Raw genomic sequence first — 27,632 nt, forward strand, 5'->3', positions numbered from 1 at the left:
TAACATATGTTTGTCTACATCAGAGATGTAATCGAATCGAGTTACTCGCGAGCAGCTCACAAGTAATTCGATCAAAAGTTTGACTCGCATTCGATTTTGTTCGAGTACGAGTCGAGCCCGAATAATTTAATAATTATTTAAGTCGAGTTTGAGTAGTGATTTTTCAAGTTTAGTGGCTTGTCGAGCTTTATCTAGTACAAAGTAATTAATTAAAAATTATATTTTTAGTTATTACAATTTTACTATTTTAGGATTGGAAGTTGTATAAATTATTAGAATTGTTCATTCAGTCGAGTTAAATACTCGAGTTCGATCATACTAGTAAGAAAAGTGGGTCGATCTCGAGTTTTTGAATTATTTTTAAAATTTAAATTCAAACTCCATTTCTGTTGTTTGTTCGAGCGCGAGTTTGAGTATAGTGATACACTTGCTCGACTCGATTATATCGCTATCTATAAAATTGATTTTAAGCTAAAGTGACATTTATACGGCCATACGGGGAATTATCATTCTTAGCTGTGTGTATGATTATTGAGACTCCGGGTTCAAATAAAAATTAAACCATCCAGTCCCACTGCCTTTCTAGTACCGCACTGTACAGCACAACACCACACACTCACACACTTAATAGGGATCTTGACAAGTTGCCACTTGCCGTACACTGCTATGCCAGTACATGCAATTAATTAATTTAATTATCAATACAATGAATTAATTGTTAATGCTTGTTGCGAAGTATTATATTAAAGACTCGTCTGACATTTTCTTCTGAGAAAGAGCCAGCGTGTGACTGTATGTGGTTTTGATTTTTTGATTTTTGAACGTGGATTGCTCTCTTTCTGGGCAGCTGTGTCCTGTTTTGGTAGCTTTGGTATTTTCTTGTTTTTTAGTTAGGGAAAAAAAAATTAAGGAGGAAGCTTTGGTACTTTCACTAGTTTTTTTTTTTTTTTTTTTTTTTTCAAAACGATAACAGTTGGGTACTTTCACTAGTTGGGTAAGCTTATTTTCAAAAACTTGGTACTGCTCTCCCAAGATTCTTCTGATTTTCTTGCCTTCCATTTTTTCTATGATTAAAAGATTTTCGACCGTTTGATGTCTTCTTGTCTCATTAGGATACAGTGGCAACATTACAGCCTTTTGGGTACTTCTCCTTTTCCTTGCAACTCACAAGTCATTTCTTGTTCATGGTCAATGTCTTGTCTGTGGCCCGGTGCAAAAAGTTTGTTTTCAAGGTCAAGGCTTTGAGAATTTTCCATCACTCTCAGGGGATAAAGTTCATTTCTTGCCACAGTTTCAAGGTTAGAAAAGAGGGATTTGGGTTCTGAAGGCTGAGCATTCCCTGGGTTCTTTTCTTTATTCTTTATTTTCTTTTTGGGCAAGATATTTTGGATTGGGGATATAAAGAAAGAATTTTGAGGATCAAGCTACGTATGGTTGCTTTCTGGAGAAAAAAGGCCGGGATTCTTGTTTTTGAGTCTTGAAGGTTGGTTCTTTGTCTTTTCTTGCTCTCTGCAGGTCTGGTTTTTGGACGGGCAAAACAAGTGATTTTTCTTTTTCTTCTTCTTTTTTCTTTAACGAGACTGTAGTTGATAATTAGAACTTATCTGCATTGATACTTAGTCATTGCTTCGGGATATTTTTATCTCTCTGGTTTTGCTTGCAGAAACAGAAGGGTGGTAAGTGGTGGTGGCTGCTGATTGAGTTATTTGGAGTGACTTGAATGATAGGCAAAAGATAAAGCAATTTGAGGGCATCCTTTGTCATTTCTTTCATATTTATTGCACTATAATTTTGAAAATTCTTTGGCTTTGCGGCTGTTGGTCCCTTGTACAAAATTTCAATACACTCCATACAATGTACAACTGGAGATGGAGACTCCTATCTTCTCTTCAAAGCAAAGTCTCTTTCAGTTTCTGTTGTGTATATATTTATTGTTTATATCCAATTGCCTCATATCTTGGTAGATAACTGTAGAAATAGAATTTGGGGCGGAAAATTGTGGGCCTTTACCTTTTTGCAAAAGAAATTTCTTTTTATGGTCAAGATATTAGATCTACTCCAATTGAGCAGGGGAGCCTATGGAAAATTCATCACTGATCAACTATTGTGCAATCAATTCCACAGTAGAAAAGTAAAGATACCAACTTTTATCTTTCTTTACTAAACTGTCCCCTTGTATTTTCTCTTTTGCAATCAAAATACTTAGCTTGTGAGAAGGGGCATTTGGTCATGTTAAAGATTTATCTACCGACTGCCATTATTGGATTTTTGTGTGTAATGGCTGTTGGAAAGTTCATTCTTTCACTTTCATCAGCTGTAACTTGTATCCGTAACATTAAATTATTTGTGCATTTACTTGGCTAATATTTAATGTGCCTCACTGGTATTCAATCATCATTTCGTTAGTCTTTTTGGGTAACCTCGTGGGGGCCTTCATTAGGTACTAAGTAATTGCCTGTCTGGTCTTGTTTTCAGTAAACGAGTGTTGTGTGATCATATAAGATTCTCGAAACTACTAATCTCGACCTCCCTCTCTCTTTCTTTATTTATTGTAGCTTTTATAATGCCTAATTTTTTTAAGGATTGATGATTGCAACTGCTCCAAAGCTTTAAATTTTCTATGCAAAGGTATACAATTTTTAAACATCTTCCTCATCTAAACCGCAAAATTGGAAGGTTTGGCTTCTGTCTAGTTCATTTCTTTTTTTTTTCTCTGCGACTCTAGTTGATGGTACTATTTGGTTTTTCTGAAAGATTGAATCTTTTATCAAGTTTCTTACCTGGGTTTGAAGTGTAAGTGTCCATTTTTTGGTTCATCCGTGTGGGGAGATTCATTTTTTTAGCGTCATTTGGGACAAAGTTATTAAGATTTGGTTTCTTCTGTTTCAGTTGTTTCTGGATTTGGTGAAAGCTTGATTTGCAACTGGGTTGTAGAGGAATCATGGTTGAGGATGCAGGAAATGGAATGGATGCCAGCATTGATATGTTTTCGGCTGAGGAGTGGCTATCTCGCGCACAAGAGCTTGTTCCTGTTGCACTGAAGAAGGCTAGGGAGGTCAAGGTATTCCCTGGTAGGTGGAAGATGATAGTCTCAAAATTGGAGCAGATCCCAGCAACACTATCTGATTTGTCTAGTCATCCTTGCTTCTCGAAAAATGCTCTTTGTAAGGAGCAGTTGCAGGCAGTATCAAAGACCTTATATGAAGCAAATGAACTATCAGAGTTGTGTATACATGAGAAATATGAAGGGAAACTTCGGATGCAAAGTGATCTTGATGCACTATCAGGCAAATTGGATTTGAATTTGCGTGATTGTGGTCTCTTGATCAAAACTGGTGTGCTTGGTGAGGTGACCTTGCCATCTACTGCTGGTAGCACTTCGGCTGAGCCTGAGGCTGCACTGCATGGAAATATGCGAGAATTGCTGGCGCGGCTTCAGATTGGGCACTTGGAGGCTAAACATAGAGCTCTTGATAGCCTTGTTGAGGTTATGAAAGAAGATGAAAAGAATGTCTTGGCTGTTTTAGGTCGCAGCAACATTGCTGCTTTAGTCCAACTTCTAACTGCCACATCTCCTCGAATAAGGGAGAAAACTGTCACTGTAATATGCTCTCTTGCAGAATCTGGTAGTTGTGAGAATTGGCTAGTTTCTGAAGGTGTTCTTCCACCTCTTATAAGACTTGTTGAATCTGGCAGTCCAGTCGGTAAAGAGAAGGCCACAATTTCTCTCCAGAGGTTGTCGATGTCAGCAGAAACAGCCCGTTCTATTGTTGGACATGGTGGTGTTAGACCTCTTATTGAGATCTGTCGAACTGGTGATTCTGTTTCACAGGCTGCTTCTGCTTGTACATTGAAAAACATATCTTCTGTTCCAGAGGTGCGGCAAACAGTAGCTGAAGAAGGCATTGTAAAAGTAATGATTAATCTTCTGGATTGTGGAATTCTATTGGGATCCAAAGAGTATGCAGCTGAATGTTTACAAAATCTTACCTCCAGCAATGATAGTCTACGGAAGTCTGTTATTTTGGAGGGTGGAATCAGAAGCTTGTTGGCTTATTTGGATGGTCCACTGCCACAAGAATCTGCCGTTGGAGCACTTAGGAATTTGGTCTGCTCAGTCTCCATGGAGATTTTAGTTTCACTTGGTGTCATTCCAAGGTTGGTTCATGTGCTTAAATCTGGATCACTTGGTGCTCAGCAGGCTGCAGCATCTGCAATCTGTAGGATCTGTAGCTCCACAGAAATAAAAAGACTAGTTGGTGAGGCTGGTTGCATCCCTCTGCTTGTTAAGATGCTCGAAGCTAAAGCAAATGGGGTGAGGGAAGTAGCCGCGCAAGCAATTTCTAGCCTAATGACCTTGTCGCACAATTGCAGAGAAGTCAAGAAGGATGACAAAAGTGTGCCTAATTTAGTGCAATTACTTGACCCAAGCCCTCAAAATACTGCCAAGAAATATGCAGTTTCTTCTCTTGCCTTGCTCTCCTCGAGCAAAAAATGTAAGAAGCTTATGATTTCATATGGGGCAATTGGATATCTCAAGAAGCTTACAGAGATGGACATCCCGGGAGCTAAGAAGCTACTTGAGCGTTTGGAAAGAGGGAAATTGAAGAGTTTGTTCATCAGAAAATAGAGGAGAATTGAACGTCCATGTATAAGAAACTCATCTTTCATCTTGTTTCATAATCTGTATGAAACAAAATAGTAGTTTTATTCGTATGGAGTAAAATCAACTAGCTGCAAATTAATGCAATTGTTGTCTCATTATGTATCGGTAATAATTCTATCATTTGTACAGATAGTTGTTCCATAAATGGCTTTTTGTGTGGTACTTGAAAGTCCTTGCTGGGCTTCATCTTCATTGATGGTGCTCTTTTGGCTTCATCTTCATCTTATAGCAATCGGGTAGCCTCCTTGGCATTCCTTTTTAATGGGAGAAAAAAATCTTATTCAGTCTTTCTATTTAGCAGATGGAAATGATTGCTTGATTCCCTAACATTTCTCCGGCAGATTCTGTTCAACTTTTTCAGTCTCTGCTGTAAATTCTCCTTTCCTGAACTTTTCAGTTACCTGATGCTGCTACCATCCAATACATACGCTACTTAAAATATATGTACAAGAACATTGCAGGTATTAGACAAATACATGTATTATTTCTGGCATAAATATGCTCGCTATCTTGACATCTCAACATAGCTTAAATAAGGTCTCTCATGTTTCCGGTTGAGATTTCCCCATGAGTTCATGCAGTGTCCAAGTCTATCATAGCTGGAGAACCTTGTAATGGATAAGGAGATATATTTTCTTGTTATGCTTTTAGCCACATTAACTAGCCATAAGGCAAGTGTTCCTGTATCATGTTTGATCCATGGAGAGATCTAAAGGTCAGATTGATTCTTAATGTCAGCTTCGCTAGTTTCCACTTTTACAAGAACAGACTTGAGACACCAGATAGAAACCAGCTATTACTCCCTGTACACCATGGTTTCTTCAACGAATTATGACGAGAGTTGTTCGTGGGATTACAACACAGGTTCCAAGCCAGAACCAAAACAGCATACTCGGATCTTTTCCAGTCACACGGTCAGTCAAACATCATAATTTCTCTCCTACCATCCACTCAAGTATCTGCCTTTACTGCATTTCAATAGATATTTAGTTGATGAATTTGTTGAAGAATCTTCTCTCAGCCTTAAAGAAACTCTGCTGTACATCAATACTGCAAAGTCTTTTCCCCTTACTACAACAATGTTTTGTTAGCAGGTATAATCTTCATCAGGCCGAATGGTTCGACTGTCGCAAAAAACATCATTGATTCTGCATTTATCACTGCCTGGTCTGTAGCTAGGGTGAGAGAATGGTTCAGTTACAGGTGGTGGTGTTCAGTGTCATGATATGGATCAATACACAGAGGGCTAAGGTACTAGTCTTCAGTGATCAATATTTGATCAGTGATATTTCTAAATGGCCTTCAGCCAAAATATTTGCTCATTAAGTCTTTGTAGGTAAGATTCAAAAGTTTGTTGCTGTTATGAGTTCCAATCAAATTTCAATAATAGAGAAAGCTACACTGCACCTGACATCACTGTAAATATGGTTTGTTAAGCAGCAGTATCAGCACTCAGATACACTTGGTTGAGTGTTTCTAATCTAACCCCACAAAATTTTTGGTGTGGCTTTTCTGGTTCCATCAAACAACTGATGTCAGATTTGGCAACATTGTTTGTGTAGTGATCTCTTTTTGAGTGATATCATCAAAGGTTAGCAAGTGATATAATAATTCTTAATACTTGAGAAAATGTGGACAACAAATAATTCTTAAGTTTTATCTTTTGCCACATCTAGGGGAGAAATGGACTCCACCACCATTTCTCATTAGATTTCTTATATTCAGGTCCTGTTAATTCCAGTGTTTCTTGTATCAGTTGTCTGCGAAGCTTTTGAGCTAGCAAATTGAGCTGATAATTTCTACAAAGCAAAGGCATAATTACTACCTGCTATATCATACATAAAACTGACTTTTCCTCAAATGTGTTTTGATAATCATTTGTCACTGGATCCAAATCGTACAGGATTAAAGCGACTCTTCCTCAGAAACAAAGGGGTTTATAACATAAAAGAATTTAGAGTTGATGATATGAAAGGATTTAGACAAGAATATAGGCATGAAAATGACAATTGAGACCAAAAGCAAATGACAGTCAATTTCTCCTGTTCCTGTTCAAGAATTACAAATCTTTTGGCAAATGGTAATTTGTAGTATCTCCTTAATGAGATGATAATTGTCAAAATGAGAAAGCATCAAGGCACTGCAGCTTGGAGATCAAATGTCTTGAGCCTCTTAGGAATTTTTCTTTTTAATAAGTCAGAGAATGTTGGGATTTAAAAACTTGCTACGGGAGAAGGGGAGCAGGAAGAATTGAACGCCTTTAATTTTTGAGGCGTTAGCCTTAATCATTAGACTAAAGCCTTCTCACTCTTGTCAAGTTACTCGTATGTTCCAAAACAAAGATAAATTTTTATAAATGGTTTACCTTTGAAACATTCATGTAAAGGAAATTTAAACGTAAAAAGTAATTTTCTTTTTGGAGTCTTGGTATAATAATTTTACTGTTTATAGTAAGTGCGTTAGACTACCTTTTTTTAAGTTTCAATTCCAAAATTAATTACCTAATAGTCATTGGAAATAAACTACCTCTAAAAATGTTAAGATTACATGTGTAGTAAAAAAAAAAAAAAAAAAAAAAAAACGGTATTCCTGCGTCAATATTTTAATTTGTTCAACTAAGTTAGGGAAAAAAAATGAAAAAACTCTCTCTTCCAAATTATGACACGCTGGGGTGGCTTGAGAAGTTTAATAGTGGATTATTTTATTTCTGGATCGGATTATTTTTCATTTTTTTTTCTTTTTCTTTTGTTGATAAAGATAGGAAAGTAGTTGGAAATTTTAGAAAGACGATGGGCTGGACTGAAATAACTGTTAGTCGTTTGCAACCATGGGCTCATATTGGCACATTACTTGGATAAGTGCTGGAGGGTTTGACGACGAGTTTGGGTCGGGTCGAGGACAGGAAGCAGGCCGAAAAAGCTGATTTTGTCGCGGATAAGTCAAACAAGGCCGTCCGTCAACGCATCAATGTCCTTGAGATCCGTGGAATCTGCTGATTGGATCTAAATAATTGTGGATTAGGCCACAAACAATGATTTTTTTTTTTAAAAATAGGCATTAACAAATGATAAATAGCATCATTGCCATATCCCAAGTATCATGGATTTCCTCACCTTTAATGTGATTATCTGACTTGGGGCTAATTTCTTATTAGAGAAAATTTGAATGAAATTATGTAGCCATAAACTTTTAGCACTAGAAAGCACTTCTTTAACACCTTTTTTTTTTAAAGCCAAAGTTTAAGTATTGTTTGGATGAGTATTATCTGAAATATTATTTGAAATAATTACTGTAACACTTTTTATGATGTGATGTATATGAGATAAAAAGGTAATTAAAATATAAAAAAATGGATTGAAAAATGTGTTTACAATGCAAGCGAAATATTATTTGAAAAAATAAAATATCCAAACAAAGTTAAATTCTTAATCTGCATTACTCTTTGGCCTATGTAGAAATTTTTTAACAAGGTCCAGCCAATCCATCTGTAGATATAATAGATATTTTTGCATAGCCATTATTGGGCCAAAAATTTTTTACATGTATCATAAATATAATTTTTAACACGCTTTTTTTTATCTTACATGCATCACATCAAATTATAAAAAATATTATAATAATTATTTCAAATAATCTGTTGGAGGAGAGTGCACGAACAATCTCTGATCTTCAAAAAATAACCACCTTGGAATTGACAGTTACTCAAAAGTTCGGTAGGGCTGAGGCGCGTAGAACGCTCTCTTTAAGACGATACGCGTCCCTACGGTACTTTTCAAACCGATGCAGAAGGTCTAGCGCGTCGCCTCCAGAATACAACAGTCCAACTCTATAGTTGTTACTTCCCTTTGATCTGCACAACCAAGAGAAGCAGAAGCTTCCCAATATCTTTCTTTGCCCAAAGAAAACAGAATGAAGGAGAAAGAAATGAGTGTGAAGAGGATAGTATTTTAGAATGGTCTTTTGTTGAAAGAAGTGTGTGTGTATCAAATTCTTTGGAGAATTCTACTATTTATAGGCTACAAGGCCTTAAGTAAAAGAAAATCCAATGTGTAACGGTTTTTTCCATATTAAATTGTAGTTAATTGGTAGAACTTATAACCTAAAGAGTTAAATTCACATTTGAATGGGTTATAAAAGACTTATTCAAATAATTCTTTTGTAACTCCTACAATAATTCTTTTGTAACTCCCACAATAATACATTTGACCAAATAATTCTTTTGTAACTCTTGTTCAAATATGTAACTCACAATTATAACTCCATTCAAATGCAATGTAACTCCCACAATTATAATTCCCATAACTCACCAATAAATTCTATTGTAACTCCTTGTAAAGATTTGGCCAAAAACTAATTAATATTTTATTAAAATACACCAACATTCCCTCACTTATTTTAACAAAATCTGAAAGAGATAAAAGCAAATTTGGACAAAGTGAGAATATCATGCATAGTGAAAGTGGCATTGCCTTGAAACCTTCACTTAGTGTTTCCATAATCCTCATATTAGAGTCAAAGTGGACTAAAGCCTTGAAACTAAGACTACTTTAAGATATGTAAGATTATATCACACACATGACATTCAAGATATTAATTAATATGTTTCTTAGGCCAGCACATTTCGGCCTTGTGCTTTATCCCAGATTCATGAATGCTTTAGAAAATTAGCCAAATTCTCATAGGAAACGGTTTTTACTTCCACACTCGTATAGGTGAGTCTATCAAGAATGCCCCCATGACTAAGGCATGCCACCCATAAAGGGCTATAGAACTCATTATAAGATTTATATCAAATCTTAACCTTTTCTTTGTCATAGAATCACGAGTATGCTTTACACTATGGGAAGGGATTTAATATATATGCATGCTTTTCACCCAAACCATTCTATGATTCGTTTATCCCTGACTTAATTCTTGGGATCTCCAATCCCTAGGTAGTTGTATCCTTATAGATGATTCCAATTTAAAATTTTTTTAGGCTCAAGTCCCATTCCCTTTGATGTTTGAAAAATTTGTTCTCTAGCTAGAGCTTTCGTTAATGGATTAGCGAGATTTTCTTTTGATCTCACATGGTCTATATTTATAGCACCATCACATAAATATGATCTCACAGTACTGTGTTTTCTTCTAACAACTCTGGATTTTTCATTATAATATTTGTTATGTACTCTACCAATTGCAGCAGTACTATCACAATGTAAAAGTATAGATGGTACTGGTTTATCCCAAACGGGAATTTCAAATAATAAATCTCTTAATCAACTGGCCTTTTCACCGGCATAAGCTAAAGCTATAAGTTCTACTTATATAGTAGATTTAGCAATAATGTGTTGTTTTTTAGATCTCCAACACACATCTATACCACCCAAAATAAAAATATAGCCAGTGGTAGATAATGAGTCACCAGATTGAGAATTCCAATCTGCATCACTAAACCCTTCTAGGACGGCAGGGTAATTTTTATAAAGTAAACCATAATTTATAGTACCTTTAAGATATTTCATGACACTAGTAATAGCATTCCAATGATCATAACTAGATTTACTTGTAAATCTACTCAAAATATTTACAGCATAAGCAATATTTGGTCGAGTACAATCAGTGGCATATTTCAAATTTCCAATTATGCTTGCATATTCATGCTGATTTAACACAATTGCATCATTCTCAGTTGGATATAAATGCACACTAGAATCAAAAGGAGAGGAAACTGGTTTACAATCATAATACTTATATTTTTTAAGTATTTTTTCAATATAATGTGCTTGATCTAACATAATTCCTCTAGGGTTCTAGTAATTTTCATTCTAAGTATTACATTGATTTCATCCAAATCTTTCATATCAAAATTATTTTTTAGTAACCCCTTGGTATTTTCAATAATATTCAAATTAGTCGCAAAAATTAAAAGGTCATCAACATACAAGTATAGGATAACATGAGTATCTGCAATAGATTTATAGTAAATACATTTATCACTTTCATTTATTTTAAAATTATTTGGTATCATGCTCCTATCAAATTTTTCGTGCCACTGCTTAGGAACTTGTTTCAAACCATATAAAGATTTTGTTAACTTACACACTTTGTTTTCATGACCAGGTTGTACAAAACCTTGTGGTTGATCCATATATATTTTTTCTTCTAAATCTCTATTAAAAAAAACTGTTTTTACATCCATTTGATGAATTTTAATATTATGAATGGCAGCAATAGCTATAAGCAATCTTATTAATGTAACTCTTGTTACTGGTGAATACGTATAAAAAAAGTCTACATTTTCTTTTTGTTTAAAGCCTTTAGCTACAAGTCTTGCTTTATATTTATCTATTGTACCATCTGGTTTTAGTTTTCCCTAAGTACCCATTTGCATCCAATAGTTTTACAACCAATAGGCAAATCAACTAACTTCCAAGTTTTATTTGACAATAAAGATTTCATCTCTTCATTTATAGCTTCTTTCCAAAAATAGAATCAGGTGAGTTTAAGGCTTCTTCTATAGTTTTTGGATCACCATCTACAGAGTAAACTAAATAATCTGGTCCAAAGTCATTTTCTACTCTAACTCTTTCACTTCTTCTCAAATTTTCATTAGTTCCAAAATTTTTTAAATGTGTAGAGCTAGTTTCATTTATTATTTTTTCCTTTTCACCCCCACTATTTCTTAATTTAAATGAAAATTTATCTTCATGAAAAATTGCATCAAGTGATTCTATTATAATGTTACTTTCTATGTCATAAAATCTATAAGCTTTACTAGTTAAGGCATATCCAACAAATGCACACTTTTTAGCTCTAACTCCTAATTTAGGAATTTTTGGATCGGCTAATCTAACATATGTCAAACAACCCCACACACAAAATAGTTTAAATTTGGTTTCCTTTTATTCCATAACTCATAAGGTGTTAAAAGATTTTGTTTTCTAGGCACTCGATTGATTATGTAATTAGCTGTCAAAATTGCTTCTCCCCAAAAATTCTTTGGTGCACTTGCATTCACCATTATTGCATTTGTTAAATTTATCAAAATTCTATTTTTACGTTCTGCTACACCATTAGATGCAGGTGAATAAGGCGGAGTAGTTTCACGAACAATTCTTAAAGATTTAATGTAATCAATTAGTCCCAAAGTTTCATAATCTTTTCCTCTATCACTTCTAAACTTTTTAATTTTCTTGTCAAAACGATTTTCAATTTCTTGTACATATGTTACAAGTTTTTCATGTGTTTCACTTTTATGTTTCATAAAATATACATAAGTATATCTAGAAAAATCATCTATAAAAGTTATAAAATATCTTTTACCACTACGTGTAAGAGTGCCTTCAAATTCACAAATATCAATATGTATTAATTCAAGTAAATCACTACTCCTTTCTACTTTTACATGTGGCTGTTTTGTGATTTTTGTCAAGCTAGAATACTTACATTTTTCAAAATCATTTTGAAGCTTAGGTAACAATCCAATATAACTCATATTCTTTAAATATTTAGAATTAACATGACAAAGTCGAGCATGCCATAAATTTGTACTAGAAGCAATATAAACAGAACTAAGAGATATTTTATTCATTTCAACATTCAATTTGAACATACCATCATATGCATAACCTTTTCCAACAAATGCATTATTTTTTGTAATCACATATTGATTAGAATCTATAGTTTGCTTGAATCCAGCTTTGTTGAGAAGATAGATTGAAACCAAGTTCTTTCTGATTTGAGGAGTATGAAGAACATCTTTCAAAGTTAAAGTACGGCCAGAGGTAAATTTTAGATCCACATCACCAACACCTACCACCTTAGTATTATATGACTCACCAAGTAGGACCATTTTACCTTCTTCAGCATGAGTGTAGCTTTTGAACCAATCTTTATCATGGCAAATGTGCCTAGAAGCACCTGAATCTGCCCACCACCCTTCATGATTCTATAGCATGTTCACCTCAGTTATCATAGCCACTAAAGGCTCTTCAGCTACATGAGCTTGAGGTTTATCACCATACTTTTTAGGTTGTCCACGTTTTCTAAAATAACAATCCTTGGCTTGGTGGCCAGGTTTTTCACATACAAAACATGGACCCCTAAGAGTTTTATTATTAGTAGAAGGGGTTTCTTGGTTCTTTCTAGGTCCTTTATATTGATATTGTGGTCTATTCTTATTTTTCATATTTTTTCCTCTAGGTCTCAAGTATGCATTATTCTTAGAATTCTGACCTCTAGAGACATTATCAGTTGAAGTAATAAAATGTACCTTATTAGTGTCACCATTGCCATTTGTCTCCTCAGACTTATCTTGCTTCCTTGCCTCCTCTTCAATTCTAAGTCAAGCCATGAGATTGACTAGAGTGATCTCCGACTGCTTGTGGCGTAGTCCCTTTTGAATATCCTTCCAAGAGTTTGGTAATTTGTCAATTATAGCGGCCACTTATATTTGTTCATCCACCTTGATGCCTTCAGATTGAATTTCATGAACTATATTTTGTAGTTCATGTATTTGAACAAGGACAAATTTGTTTTCTGTCATTTGATACTTGAAGTAGCGGCTACAAGCGTATTTCTTGGCTCCAGCTTCTTCAGTATCATATTTCTTTTGCAAAGCCTTCCAAATCTTTTTAACTGTGGAATAAGAAGTGGAATAGTAATCATAAAACTCATCGGATAAGCAATTAAGAAGATAGTTTTTACAACCTTCTTCATCACTTCTCCATTTTTGAACACTTTGTTCGTACTCTTGCTTCTGTTGCTCATCCATGTCATCAACACGGATTTTGGTTGGATTTTTGGCCGTAAGTACCCAAGCTACCTTCATGAGTTTTAGGTAGAAAAGTACTTTTTTAGCCATCTTTGGAAATGTTCGCCATTGAACTTGAAATGCTTGTTGAGATCTGTAGAACTTCCGACGGATGTAGGGATAGTAGAGTTAGTGTTGCTCTCCATTTGAGTGCCGTCTTAAAATTGTTGGAGGAGAGTACACGAACAATCTTTGATCTTCAAAAAATAACCACATTGGAATTGACAACTACTAAAAAGTTCGGTAGGGCTGAGGCGTGTAGAACGCTCTTTTTAAGACACTACGCGCTCCTACGGTACTTTTCAAACCGATGCAGAAGGTCTAGCGCGCTGCCTTCAAGATACAACAACCCAACTCTATAGTTGTTACTTCCATTTGATCTGCACAACCAAGAGAAGCAGAAGCTTCCCAATATCTTTCTTTGCCCAAAGAAAACAGAATGAAGGAGAAAGAAATGAGTGTGAAGAAGATAGTATTTTAGAATGGTATTTTGTTGAGAGAAGTGTGTGTGTATCAAACTCTTTGGAGAATTCCACTATTTATAGGCTACAAGACCTTAAGTAAAAGAAAATCCAATGTGTAACGGTTTTTTCCATATTAAATTGTAGTTAATTGGTAGAATTAGTAACCCAAAGAGTTAATTCACATTTGAATGGGTTATAAAGACTTATTCAAATAATTCTTTTGTAACTCCCACAATAATTCTTTTGTAACTCTTATTCAAATAAGTAATTCACAATTATAACTCCATTCAAACTGCAATGTAACTCCCACAATTATAATTCCCATAACTCACCAATAAATTCTATTGTAACTCCTTGTAAAGATTTGACCAAAAACTAATTAAGATTTTATTAAAATACACAACATAATCTCCTATCCAAACACTCCCATTAGGGAACTTCACCTGGGAAAGCTAAAAGAATAAAGATGATTTTTGAGACATCGGGCTAGACGATGAAGATTTTCATTTTCCTCTTCGAGGGTAGGACAACACAAAAGTTGACTTGGTTCATTGTCAATTTTTTTCCCTTTTCGATCCCAAGATTGGTTCAAAACTTTGCACTTGGCGTACATGCTTATCTTTTTTTATCCGCGTTAAGTTTTAAGACGAACAAAGACAAAACAATTGTATATGGAACAGAAGACTTCAAAACCGCAAAGTTACTGTGTTTTACTATGTGCAACATATAAAATGGAAAATTACACTTAATTCCCCTGTATTTATACGCTTGACTCACTTTGCTGTCTATATTTTGTTCATAAAGACAACTGCCATTTCTTTAATTTGTAAAAATTTAGATGAATATGCCCATGCCATTATATACTTTTTGCAGTAGCTAACCTTTTTCTGTTTTTACTTCTTCATTTTTTATGCTATGAAATACTAGCATGTTTTTCTCCTTTGCATAGAAGGAATAAATTTTTTTTATGTACTTAATCTTCTTGTCTTTTTTTATTTAATATTTTTTTTTATGATGAGCAATGGATTGATCATTAGCTGTGCACATTATTGTGCCTTCAAAATTTAAGCAACATAATGTCATATAAAAATTAAGTGATTAATTAAAAAGAATTCTTGTATTGCAATAGGTTATCAATTATTATCTTTTAACCAAATTCTTTAATTTATTTTCTTATTATTTAAAACATTTTTCAACTAGAATAGTTATTAACAGAAAAAAAAATGTTACAATCAATTATGTATTTTAATTTATCAAGGTTTTGAAAAGGTTTGAAATATAATAAATGTGAACAAGGGTTGAAGTATAATAATCCAAGTTTAAGAAGTGTTGAAGTGGAATAAACAAAATTACAGGGGAAAGTAAGATAACATATAAATGTGGGGGATTATATGTTATTTACCCAAAATTAATCTACCGTGTAAAAAAAGTGGGCCCACGAAACAAAGTCCATGAGTTGGATTGCGACTGAAGCCCAATCCAATAAGCCGCCACCTTTCCGTTCCAGCACAGGCCACACCACATCCCTGCATGCATTACATTGTTTTAGAGTAAATCTTATAATGATTATAGTATATACACTTTATATTTGGATTGTTGAATGCATAAATATATATATATATATATAATTTAACTTTCAAATTCAAATTGTATGTCATACATCAAATGATAACAATATATATACAATCAGTATGAAGATTAATTCTTTTAATTACTCTTTTTTTTGTTTAATTTTTCACCTCTTTCAACTTTTCTCATCTCCAATTGCTTCGAACTCTGAATTTAACAGCTTTTAGAGGAGTCAACCTTTGTGGTTCCATGCACTTATTAAACTACTATTAGCATTATCCTTTTCATTTTCTTACCATTTAGTACAATGTATCTGATCAAAAATAAGTTAAAGAAAGGTATTTAGTATCAATGTACCAAATGAACGTGGGATGTTTTACAAGAATGTCCTAAGAGTAACATATCAATATATCATCGACAATTTTTAATTTTTCCTTTCATATCTCTTTTTGTGGATGATAAAAAATTTAGAAATTTACGAGAGACGATTTAATCACTGGACAATTATCAATTTTCTCTTTCATGTCTCTTTTTTGGATGATAAAAAATTTAGGAAAGATGATTTAATCACTGTAAGGTCATGGTAAATTGTTTACCACTAATAGAGTCACATTAATTAATGACATTGTTTGATCTATCTGGTAAACACATGATCTGAACCCTGAATCTGAGAGCTCCTAACACAGGGACTGTATGTTTGCCAATTGAACCACAAGAAGTTGGCCTTATCTAATTTTTTTTGATAAATATTAAATATGAGAAGATAATAATAGGGAAATGATGAGAGGGAAAAATATGGACAACTATTTTTTTTGGGGTCAAATTACTTAAATTCCATTTTGTTTTCTTCAGTTTTTGGTAGTAAGATTTTTTGGGTCACACAAATCCTCTTCCCTATCTATCATCGAGGCTGATTCACCCAAGGGAAAAAGAGCCTCACTTTTGTCATTAGGACATATTACAGCGGAAGGAGGAAAAATTGTGATTCTCAAGACAAGAAGACTTGGGCACATTTCCCGGTAATTGTAACACGACTAGTACTATTAATAATCCTCTCCTACCTCTTCATGCTCTGTCCTTTGCACACACGCACGCGGTAGCTTATCTGTGAAATTGGTGAAGGGCTTGTATTTTTTGGCCTGACTATAATTTTGGTACCTGCTTCAGGTAAATCGGAAAAGTTTGAATTTTTTCTATGTGAATAGCATCTGTTTTGATTTTTGGGGAACGGGTCGACTTCGTTTTCTTGTCATCAGTTGAGAATTCGTGGACGCTTTGATGGGTTTTTGTTCGATTATGATTTCTTTTTTTAAATAAATTATTTTGTTGGATTTGTTGGAATTTTGCTTTTTATTTGTTTTCTTGGTGCTTATGAATACTGTCTTAATTTTTGGGGTGGAGGGTTGTTGGAAGATGAATTGAAGGAGAAAGAATTTGTGCTAACAGCAAAGTTGGTTTGGGGTCTTGAAGTCAACTTAACTGAAGTTAAAGGGTGATTGAGCTAAGTGAAGGATTTATCTTTGTTTGAATTTATTAAGGTAGATGGTGATTTCCTTTTCTGAGATTCATTAGCGTATACAATAGCATGTTTGCTGCTATTGTTTATTTATTGGATGTCTTTTGATGTGGTATGAGAAAAGATTTGTTGCATCTTTCTTGCCTGATAGATTTTTATCATTAGCCTGAGTTGATAAAAATCTACGTCTCATCATGTGTGTCTACAAATATAGGACATGGTAGACGAATATCATAGTTGTAGTTCACCTAGATTCTAGGGCATTTGAGCTTCTGTTAGGTTTCTAGTTAGTCAAACATACTTGTGATATTGCTTACTAAAGAGACAGACTTCTCTTATGTTGTTTGTTATTTTGGCTTGACTGTACTCTGGACAAAGTTCAATCTTGGTGCTTTTAGTTGAATTACTTCATGAAAAACCATTGCTTTTGCACATTAATTGTATCTATATGATCTTCAGAAGGTGCAAGAAATTCCAAAGATGGTTCACAAACATCCCTGTGTAATTTAGTCTTTGAGAGAGTATAAACTGACCATTTCTGAAGTCATAGAAAGTATTCCTGAATTGTCCCCTTGGCTTCCTGATAGAAGTTTCTTGGTCCACCTTTGGCTGTTAATAGTCAGATATAAAATTTTGTCTTCATCTTTCGAGTAGTTATTTTTGTGTACTTTGCTGTTGGGGAAAATTATGGGCTTGCAAGATAGGTTCTTGATCGTTTAAAACCTACATGGTTGACAAGTCATGTTGGCTGCTGTTAAAATGGAAGATAGAAATGTAGGGAGATGACAAAGGATGTAGACTGTCGAATATCATGTATCTTGATATGAGTCTTGCAAAGGAATACTAAAATGTGCAACGTTGCCCTTACTAATTGGTATATTGTTGTCATGATTTTAGCATTGAGCAGTGTTGAATTTTCAGTTTTGTCTTACATTGCTATTAGTTATTGGTTTTAGGATCCTCATTGATGCATCTCTTTCTTGGATTTCCAGTAAATTCCAACAAGTATGAGCACATTAGATGTAGGCAGAGCTGAACTTGCTCTTGCAGTGTTATATTTGAACAAATCAGAAGCCAGGGACAAAATATGCAGGGCAATTCAATATGGTTCAAAATTCTTGAGTAATGGAGAGCCTGGCACTGCCCAGAATGTTGACAAATCAACCAGCTTGGCTCGGAAAGTTTTCCGTCTATATAAGGTCAAGATGGATTATAAATATCTCTTATGGCTTATAAATATGTGCTTTACGCTGTGACCTGTTTCTTATTCCATTGCTTTTATTCAGCCTTGTTGTGAACTTCTTATAATTTTGTTTTGTACGCTCCTATTATGTTTCAATGATGGTAATAGTGGACATATTTGTGTTCTTTTGCATTTCTTGACATTTTTCTGTTCTGTATTTTACAGTTTATCAATGATTTGCATGGTCTTATTAGCCCAAATGCTCCAGGCACTCCACTTTCACTCATTTTGTTGGGAAAGGTATGAAGTTCACTTCTCAATCATGGTTTCATGAAAATTTGCATTTCATCACAGTTGTTTTTTTTGTGTGTGTGTGTGTTTTTTTTTGTTTAAATCTTTTTGATACTGTATTTTGCAGTCTAAAAATGCATTGTTGTCAACGTTCTTATTCCTTGATCAAATCGTATGGCTTGGTAGGACAGGCATCTATAAGGTATGGAATGAACATTATGTATATGGTCTTTAATATTCAAGTGTGACATGAAATTTCACTGGAAATATCTAATGTAACTTAAATTCTTTTTAAATAAGAACAAAGAGCGTACTGAGCTGATTGGCAGGATCTCTCTCTTCTGTTGGATGGGCTCTTCAATCTGTACCACCTTGGTTGAGGTCTGTTGATTCTGTTGCATTCATATTTTGTTAATTATTATTTCTCCCATTATTCTGCTTTTCAGCTAACAGTTGATAGTTGCTATACATGTTTTGGTGTTCTGCAAGTTCAGCTAGGGGAGCTCGGGAGGCTTTCAGCATCAATGAAAAAATTGGAGAAGGAACTTAAGAATACCGATAAATATAAGGTTCATCTTTTCTGGAAGCATCTGCTTGGATGTCTTACCTTAACTTTTTCTTGGGAACCAATTTCCTATTATTTTGTTTGGCCCGTTTGTTTTGCAGAATGAGCAATACCGTGTCAAACTACAGAAGTCAAATGAAAGGTCTCTGGCCTTGATTAAAGCAGGAATGGACATAGTTGTTGCAGTTGGATTGCTTCAACTTGCACCGAAGAAAGTTACTCCCCGTGTAACAGGAGCCTTTGGCTTTGTTACCTCTCTGATTTCTTGTTATCAGGTACTTGATGTTTATCAGTTCTCATTAATATATGTGCGTTGATTGCCTTTGAATTTCCTAGCATGAAAGAGTAACGCATGCCAATGGAAACTTAATTGTCCCAATTGTGATGAGTAGCCAAGTTCAATTGAAACTAAGAAGGTATTCTTAGAATGCTTCTACATAAATCCAGAAATGGGCTTTTCCATCCTCTTGCAACTTCCTTTCTCGTGTAAGAGCATCTTTTGTCTGAACCAAAATTTAATTAATGTTTCATGTCTTTAGTGTAGTAAATTCATTTCTTCCAAAATATTTAGAGCATTTTCATCCTTTTCATATGGTATGTGCTTTCTTTCTAAGTGTTGGGAGTGTTTAGTATGAGATTCTGGCTTTGAAGCATGCATGAGGTTTAGCTATTCAGTTTCCTGATGTCATCTGTCTTGTACATTTGCCAAGTTGTCGAGATAGTGAGATATTCTATTTCTGTTTTGCAGTTGCTTCCTTCACCGCAGAAGGCCAAGACGCCTTGAAGTTGGACTGATTGTCAGCCGGTGTCTGTCTCAGTTAAATAATTATTATTCATATCTGAGAGTTAAAAACTTGTGGCTGTATGATTGACGTTAGTCTTCCCCTTGGTTAGAAGCTGCACTATAACCACCTTTCATTTTGCCATATGAATCTCTAATAATGATGTTTTACATGAAAATCACATTGGCTGTTGCTTTATTAGAGTAACCTTCCACATCTAAGTTTTCTGATTTATCCTTTTGTGGAACTTGATCACAATTCGTGTTAAAACAGTCAATTCTTCTAAGAACGTTGACACTTCAATGACACAGTTTACAGAATCTGTATTTGAATGTCTTTGATATCTCTTCATGTCTGGCTGGTTAGAGTATTGCAACTAGAGTCATCCCGTGCAGGAGAATCCTATTTTCGCCTAGTTCGTGAAAAGAAATTCTGTTGCCTGCATCATACATGCCTGTGATGGGAATTTGTTTGTGGGATAGAACTGAGTTATGTTTTTAATGCAAAGATGTTATTGATCAGGAAAGATGTATGCGGGTTACTGGTAAAAGAACAGTCTGCTGTATTCACTCGTTATTCAAGTATGCAATGGTATTCTACAATCATCTTGCCATGTACATCTGACCTGAAGTACGCTTACATCTTGTTAATTTGAAGATTGGATGTAAACTAAATGCATCAAGTTATTACTTGCAAAAAATGGGATGAGTATGAAATGGTTAGTTTTTTTTGCTGTAGTCAGCCGAGTATGAAATGGTATCCTACATTCATCATATTGCCCTGTACAAACCAGCTTGAATCTGCTGCACTATTTAGGTGCCAAGGTAAGATATGAACTTAAACACATGAAGCCAAATAGTGCTAAAACCAAAACATCAGATGCGCTCAACTCTGCGGGAAATAATAATTATGTTACATTACAGGTAGAGGAAACTATGATAAACATGAGAAGAGTTAATAACACTCGCTTATGATTCATTGGGACTGTCGTGTTTCAGTTATTTAAAGATGCAAAAACAAAACGGGGTAATAAATTCATAATCTGTAACTTCATCCTAAGGTAAAAAATAATCTCCAAGAAAGCAAAATTGTCCGCTCCAAGAAGATTTACTGCTGCTTCTTTCTTGGATGTACCAGTGCTAGACCACCTAGCCCAATAACGCCTAAAGATTGTCCGGGTTGTGTCGCATCATTGGTGAGTAGACAGCTATCCCAGATCAAAGCAAAGGTGCCGCCAATTCTAGCGGGTATGTATCAGGTATTCTGAAGCAGTACCTGCAGAGTTGTACAGAATGTAGTATCAAACTGCCTACTTCACCCTCTCTGCTTTTCCAAATGGGAAATTTGTCAAATTGGTCCCTAACATTTACCAAAAACACTTTTTTAGTCCCTGACATATAAAATTAGCCAAAATGCTCCTTCACATTTAAATTGTGAGCCAATTTGGTCATATTGCTCGTTTTTGCTCATTTCTCCGGCTAAAAATAGAGGGTAAAGGGTAATTTGAGAGCCAAAGGTGAAATGTGTATTTTGGTGGTGGTCCCTATCCTTTTACTTTCAACTGGTAATGAAATGTGTTTTCGATTTTGCCCCTAAAAATATGACTACGTGAGAGGGGCGTGCTATTTTTAGCCGGAGAAATGAGCAAAAACGAGCAATAGGACCAAATTGGCTCACAATTTAAATGTGAAGGAGCATTTTGGCTGATTTTATATGTCAGGGACTAAAATAGTGTTTTTGGTAAATGTTAGGGACCAATTTGGCAAATTTCCCTTTCCAAATTTATAAAAATCTTTAGCAGCACTATTTACTTGCCTTTCGTGGACAACTATGTAATTCGAATATCCTCCTTTGGTCACTGTACCATCAAAAGTTAAGACTGCTCCCTTGGACCACCGAACCTCCAATCCATCCTCTGACATTCCTCACAATCTCTGCAAGAATTAACGTAAGTTCCAACTCCAACTTTGAAGCGTTTAACGGGGGAGCCAACCTGTCTTGCGATCCCAGTGATCTCATGTCTGGCCTTGGGAATGATTAATACTGCACCTTGTAAAAGGGGACAAAATAGAAAAATTATCTAATAAAAAATGCTAATCTGTTGCGTGATCAATTCCACAGGATACTGATACCTGGCATATCCTGTTTTGTTCCTGGTCCAGACAACATCAGCATAACAAACTCCACAGTACGCGATATCCAGTGAAACATCTTCGCTCCCAATGGCCCTGTAGAGAGTTTTAAATCCTGGAGACCAAGAAACCTCGAAGTAAATGCTATCACTAGCAAACCAGCCTGGGACGAAAATTAGATTGCCGTAGGTGAAATACAAACTAACAGCAGGTCCTGATTGCTAGCAGCCTGCAGTTTTTTCCATGCAATATTTCAAACAGATTATTCCAGATGATATGAATTAGACTAGGAAATCAGAGGAATTCATTTACTCCGTTTGATTTTGATTTTTCTTGCAATCAATCAGTATTCATTGAAGAACTATGTTTATTCTTGTTTCTGATTCCCCTTGCAAACCATTAAGGGGGAAGTGTATCCATAAGGATGAACAATGGGCTGCACAGGGGTGTAGCTAGAAAAAATTCTTAGTGGGGGCAAAAACAACACTAAAATTTTTTATCTACTCTTTTTCTATTTTTTTAAGCAAAAAAAAAATTCACCAACAAGTACAAATGATGTATATATTCCATGAAAAACATAAAAAGACAAATTCAAAATTATTAATGTAATAATAATTTTATTTAAAAAACAAACTAAACTATTTACAATTGCTCACTGCGAGTTTTTATATTTTGATAACTGATTTGGTTGTGGAAGTAAGAATGGCTCTCGGTTGGGAAATTGGGAAGTGGGAACAAAGGATGTGAATGATATGATTGGATAAATTGATCAAGAGAAAGAGTAACTAGCTGCTTGGTTGTGGAAGGTAGTGGCTCTCGGTTGTGGAGGAAAAATAGGGGACCAGAGGAGGGAAGGGAAATTGGGGAGTGAAACCCAAAGAAAGTGAATGATATATGATTGGTACCTGCTAGTTAAAATGAAAAGGCTTTTTTTAGCTTATTTCAAATGTAATTTGTGCCCCACGCATCTTTTAGAATTTTAGTTTATGAACTAACTTAAAAAATCACGTAATTCTTTTACATCTTTTTAAAAAAAATTCTAAAAGCACATTTAAAATTATATTAAAATTATAAAATTTTAAGGGGCAGCGAGGCCCGTGCCCCACTTTAAATCCGCCCCTGGGGCTGCAGAATGCAGATGGTACAAATACAAACCAACTTTTCCTGCAATCTAAATGACAACGGCAGTGAAAAAGAAAAAATACACAAAACTCTACTTTTGGGCCGACAACACAATTAACTCTAGACGGGATAGGCATGCGAATTCACACTCCACTCGAACTTCTTTTGCAGAAGAGAAAATTAACGTGGCGAACAAACCTGCGGCTGAATTTGCAAGGAGACAGGACCCACCCCAGAAGGGTCTCTTGCTGCACAGCCGAGGCAGTCCTCATGATCACTTGCAAATGTCATTATTGTTTATAAACCTTGAAATGCTAAAGAGACATGTAAGAATCAAAAGGAGAAGTCAAGAAAACGAAGTAAGAGGAGCAATAACAATTTCCCTACTCAAAAGAGTGAGCGCCAAAGACAAAGAGCGTTGTTTGGTCCTAATTAGGAATGCCTTTAATAGGAGTGAGGACTGAATCGAAGAAGGAAGAGGGGCTGTCGGATTCCTGGAAACGTCTATTAGTTGCTTCATAATCTTCGTTCAACTTCACCAGCAGCGTCATCCGTGACATCTTCCTTTTTGACCAAGGATGAGATGAACCGGAATATTACAGTAAAACTAGACCTGATGTTCCATAATGTGTCAGGTCAATCTCATCATTCATAACATATTACAATAATCTTGTGGAGCTTTTGTTAAAAATGGGACCCTTAAAATTTACAATGATCAAAAAACCACGAGTCAAGATATTTGCAAAAAATTACTATATAGGGGGTTTGTTAGATTGTTGATTATTTGCAAAAATTTATTTGTTTGCATCACCATATATTTTTTTATCTCGTATGCATCACGTTACATCAACGAAAAGTTATATGTAAGCAACGAAAAGTAGAATGTTAGACAATGCCAGAAGAAGAGAAATACAGTAGTATGAAATTGGTTAGAAGTTCTGTCAACGATTTACAACTCGTGAAATTGCAGTGGACAATCATTGTGCGAAACGATTGCCACGGAAGAGTATTCTGCTCTGGCCTGGACCTACGTCAAGACCATGCTAGAGGAGATATATAGTCCCTACTCCATAGGATATAATAATAGGTTTGAACCCTGCATCTGCTACCATATGCAACTTCAGTTTTCAAGCTTAACGAATCCAACTCAATGCAATAACAGAATCTGACGCATCTTACTTGAGGGAGTTGGCAATATCAATAACGAAACGATATTTAACATCCTTCTTTATCATCCTCTCAAGAGCCTCATTTGAATATTGAATTGGAACTACTTCAATCTCTGGGTAGATCTTGTGCAAAGCACAGAAATTCAACATTTCTTGCGTCTGTTTTGTTCCACCAGTTACACTCCCAGATACAGTTTTCATACCTGCAAGAAGTCACATAGTTTATAAGCTACAATGCAGGTTCTACGACAACTGTGCCACGACAACGTATATATGTAAATGGTTAAGACTGTACCCAGGATTAGGGTTACCGGGCTGAATTTTACTTCACTTGGGAAGCCAACCAGAACAAAAACTCCAGCAGTCTTCAACAGTGAAAGGTATGGATCAAATGGAATATCTCCAGAAGCAGTATCAATAATGAAGTCCAATGAATTCGCTAGTGCCTGCACAAGATAAGCAGTCAAAATTGGTAAGGAATCAACACTTTCCTGCTTTAGCTAAAATCAATTCAACCCAAAAAGAGTTGGTTACTCTGCTAAAATGCAAGCAAGGGACTACAGTTGACAAGCTGATGGTTGCTTACACTCATCTGCTGTTCATCAGATGAGACAACAAAATTGTCTGCTCCCAGACGACTCACTGCCTCTTCTTTCTTGGATAAACTTGTACTGAACACTGTGACTTTCAATCCAAAAGCCTTTCCAAATTTCACTGCCAAGTGTCCTAGGCCACCTAGCCCAATAACACCCAAAGTTTTTCCAGGTTGGTTCATGTTGTGCCGTATCATTGGTGTGTAGACAGTTATCCCTGCACATAGCAAAGGTGCTGCCAGTTCCAGTGGGTAATTATCAGGTACTCTAAAGCAGTACCTGTTGAGTAAGAAAAGAATATTAGTATTAAAGAGCCTAGTTCCCCCTCTCTGCCTTCTGAAATGTCAAAAATCTTTAGCAGCAGTAAACACTCACCTTTCATGGACTACTATGTAACTAGAATATCCTCCTTTGGTCACTGTACCGTCCACATCTATCCCATCAAAAGTGAGGACTGGCCCCTTGGAGCAGTGAACTTCCAATCCATCATTGCAATACTCACACTCTCTGCAAGAATTAACATAAGTTCCAACTCCAACATGGTCTCCAACTTTGAAGTGCTTAACGTGGGAGCCAACTTGTCTTACGACCCCAGTGATCTCGTGTCTAGCCATGAGAGAGATTCATAAACTTTTCAAAAGGGGCAAAATATAAAACACTAATGAAACAATTATGTCTTTTGTGTGATCTAGTACCTACCCAGGCACCAGAGGATATTTAGAATGTCCCCCTTTGTTCCTGGTCCAGGCAACATCAGCATAACAAATTCCACAGTGTGTGATATCTAGTGAAACATCTTCACTCCCAATGGCCCTGTTGAGTTGTCAGGGTTTTAACCAAAGAGTTTGAATAACTTCGAAGTACAAAGTATCAGAAATATCTTTCTTTAGAGAGAGAGAGAGAAGCTCGTGGCCATGATTCATTAGCCAAAGGAATGTACAACAAAACAAATGTCTGGACACAATTAAAAGCCTATTAAGCTAAACTACCTGTGGTTCTCCTAATAAATACATCTCTCTTAAATTCAACTCCACATTACTTCACTGAAAGCCAAGGAGAGAAGTAATGCACAATTGGAATTGCTGTAGCAATGAGCCTAGGACAATTAACAAATTGGTGTAAGGTGGAATACAAACTAACATGAGTCCCTGATTGCTACCAGGTTGTAGATTTTTCTTATGGAATATTTCAAACAGTAAGCTCCAAATAGATAATACAAATCCAGGAAATCAGATGTAATGATTACTCCATGGAATTTCTGAATTCCCTTTACAGTCCATCAGTAGTTACCTAAGCATGTTTCTGATTCCTCTTAGAAATCATGAGTCATATACATATATCTGTGAAACGACCAATGTGCTGCAGATGGTACAACTGTTAACCAACTTTTACAAGCTTTTCCGCCAATCCTGACGAGCAAAGGTAATAATAAAAAGGGCACAAAAACTCTCCCCTTGGGCTGACAAGAAAGTTGGCTAGACGGTATACACATGCAAATGCACACTCAAGTAGATCTTCCTTTCCACAAGAAGAAAATGATGAGGTAGACAAACCTGCGGCTGAATTTGTAAGGAGACAGATGCCCAGAAGGATCTCTTGCTGCCCAGCCAAGGCACTCCGCATTGTCATTTGCAGAACTCATGGTTTTACTGCCCTAAAATACACAAGCAATACATACGAATCAAAGTAAGAAATCAAGTTGAAAGCTTGCAGAGATCCGTGTGTAGTGATGTGATATGCAAAAGTTAAAAAACCAAAAAAGAAAAGAAAAGGATAGAAAAAGCGACAAGAAAAGATTAAAGAGAAGGTAACGATTGACCTGATCGTTCTCAAGAAACCAAGAAACCGTAATAAGAACAATATTAAATTCCTCAGCCCAAAAGGTTACACAGTCAAGTAAACCTGATGCTTATCGGGGACGCGGGCGATGGCGATGGCGATGGCGTTGGTGTCAGTTAGGAAGCCCTTCCTTCGTCAAGAGGAGCGAGGATTGATTAGGAGGAGGAAGAGGGTCGGAGGGAGATGGGACCTGGGTTACCAGTAGTTCGAGTTCACTCGTCGGGTGTAGATAATGGATATATACGTTCGAGTACAAGGACTGCTGACCAGAATCTGATGGGACCATATTCATGGGACTAGAATGAGATGAACCGAACATGGATGTGAAAAATGATGGGATTCTTAAATGACTAGAAAATTAAGGTTGTGTTTGGATGGTATTTTTTAGGATTTTTTTTATAAAAAATTACTGTAACGATTTGATGCATATAAAATAAAAAAATAATAAAAAAATATGATCATAAAAAATGCCTAATTTTTAAACAAAAAATGACTGTCCAGACAAGGGCGTGCAAAGATATTCAAATGTTAGTTTGATGCAAGTTGTTAAACAGATAGAAGAGAACTATTTTAATTTAATACTACATCCAGCATCGTTCCCAAACAGCCGCCAGCCATGACCAACAATATATTTTTTCAGTCAATCCTGAATCATTTAATTCCACGTTATCAGCTCAGACCCTCTTTCTACCCATAAGGCAAAGCCCAGAGCCTCTGATCTTTCTGTCTTTTTCCTTTTAAGCAGGTCACCCGAAGTTATACGTTTGACAGAAAAAGCAATTAATGGGCCAAAAATAGTTACTAGCTGCAGAAAATTCTCCAAATTCCCGTGCTATTGAGGGCCATGAACATATATATACTACTGCTTTGATAGAATGGAGGCCTTTACGATGGCCTGTACTGGTCCTGAAAGGTCTGGTCCATCCCGTGTTCAATTGACTTACTGA

At 35.6% G+C, this 27,632-nt stretch overlaps 3 protein-coding genes and 1 long non-coding RNA gene across 17 annotated transcripts; 2 read left to right on the forward strand and 2 right to left on the reverse strand.

Annotated features, from left to right (window-relative positions):
- The first annotated feature begins 933 nt into the window (after positions 1–933).
- Positions 934–4,828, forward strand: LOC113733116 (uncharacterized). Of its 6 annotated transcripts, none has more exons than XM_027259273.2 (2): positions 934–1,483; positions 2,890–4,828. In XM_027259273.2, the coding sequence occupies exon 2, from the start codon at positions 2,942–2,944 to the stop codon at positions 4,628–4,630; it is 1,689 nt and encodes a 562-aa protein (XP_027115074.1). In that variant the 5' UTR covers positions 934–1,483; positions 2,890–2,941; the 3' UTR covers positions 4,631–4,828. The 6 variants fall into 6 exon arrangements, with proteins under 6 accessions (XP_027115074.1, XP_027115076.1, XP_027115075.1 ...); XM_027259275.2 differs by lacking the exon at positions 934–1,483 and adding an exon at positions 1,683–2,131; XM_027259274.2 differs by lacking the exon at positions 934–1,483 and adding an exon at positions 2,236–2,440.
- Positions 4,829–16,289: 11,461 nt separating this feature from the next.
- Positions 16,290–20,028, forward strand: LOC113733117 (peroxisomal membrane protein 11D). 3 transcript variants are annotated; one of them, XM_027259281.2, is made up of 8 exons: positions 16,290–16,512; positions 18,002–18,208; positions 18,418–18,492; positions 18,611–18,685; positions 18,784–18,864; positions 18,978–19,052; positions 19,150–19,323; positions 19,797–20,028. In XM_027259281.2, exons 2-8 carry the CDS (start codon positions 18,017–18,019, stop codon positions 19,830–19,832), a joined length of 708 nt encoding a protein of 235 aa, XP_027115082.1. In that variant the 5' UTR covers positions 16,290–16,512; positions 18,002–18,016; the 3' UTR covers positions 19,833–20,028. The 3 variants fall into 3 exon arrangements, with proteins under 3 accessions (XP_027115082.1, XP_027115083.1, XP_027115084.1); XM_027259282.2 differs by lacking the exon at positions 16,290–16,512 and adding an exon at positions 16,519–16,660; XM_027259283.2 differs by lacking the exon at positions 16,290–16,512 and adding an exon at positions 16,746–17,031.
- Positions 20,029–20,775: 747 nt separating this feature from the next.
- LOC113733119 (uncharacterized) lies at positions 20,776–22,186 on the reverse strand. The gene is made up of 2 exons (XR_003458970.2): positions 21,963–22,186; positions 20,776–21,873 (listed from the first exon to the last, which is right to left on the reverse strand). It is a non-coding gene; the product is annotated as an uncharacterized lncRNA (long non-coding RNA).
- Positions 22,187–23,985: 1,799 nt separating this feature from the next.
- LOC113733118 (probable cinnamyl alcohol dehydrogenase 1) lies at positions 23,986–26,893 on the reverse strand. 7 transcript variants are annotated; one of them, XM_027259284.2, is made up of 8 exons: positions 26,749–26,893; positions 26,400–26,500; positions 25,546–25,659; positions 25,222–25,452; positions 24,840–25,125; positions 24,549–24,699; positions 24,264–24,456; positions 23,986–24,186 (listed from the first exon to the last, which is right to left on the reverse strand). In XM_027259284.2, the coding sequence occupies exons 2-8, from the start codon at positions 26,486–26,488 to the stop codon at positions 24,117–24,119; spliced, it is 1,134 nt and encodes a 377-aa protein (XP_027115085.1). In that variant the 5' UTR covers positions 26,489–26,500; positions 26,749–26,893; the 3' UTR covers positions 23,986–24,116. The 7 variants fall into 7 exon arrangements, with proteins under 7 accessions (XP_027115085.1, XP_027115086.1, XP_027115089.1 ...); XM_027259285.2 differs by having other exon boundaries at positions 26,666–26,893; XM_027259288.2 differs by having other exon boundaries at positions 25,222–25,353; positions 26,666–26,806.
- Between the last annotated feature and the right edge of the window lie 739 nt (positions 26,894–27,632).

This window comes from Coffea arabica, chromosome 2e, assembly GCF_036785885.1.
Source record: "Coffea arabica cultivar ET-39 chromosome 2e, Coffea Arabica ET-39 HiFi, whole genome shotgun sequence".
Lineage (NCBI taxonomy): Eukaryota > Viridiplantae > Streptophyta > Magnoliopsida > Gentianales > Rubiaceae > Coffea > Coffea arabica.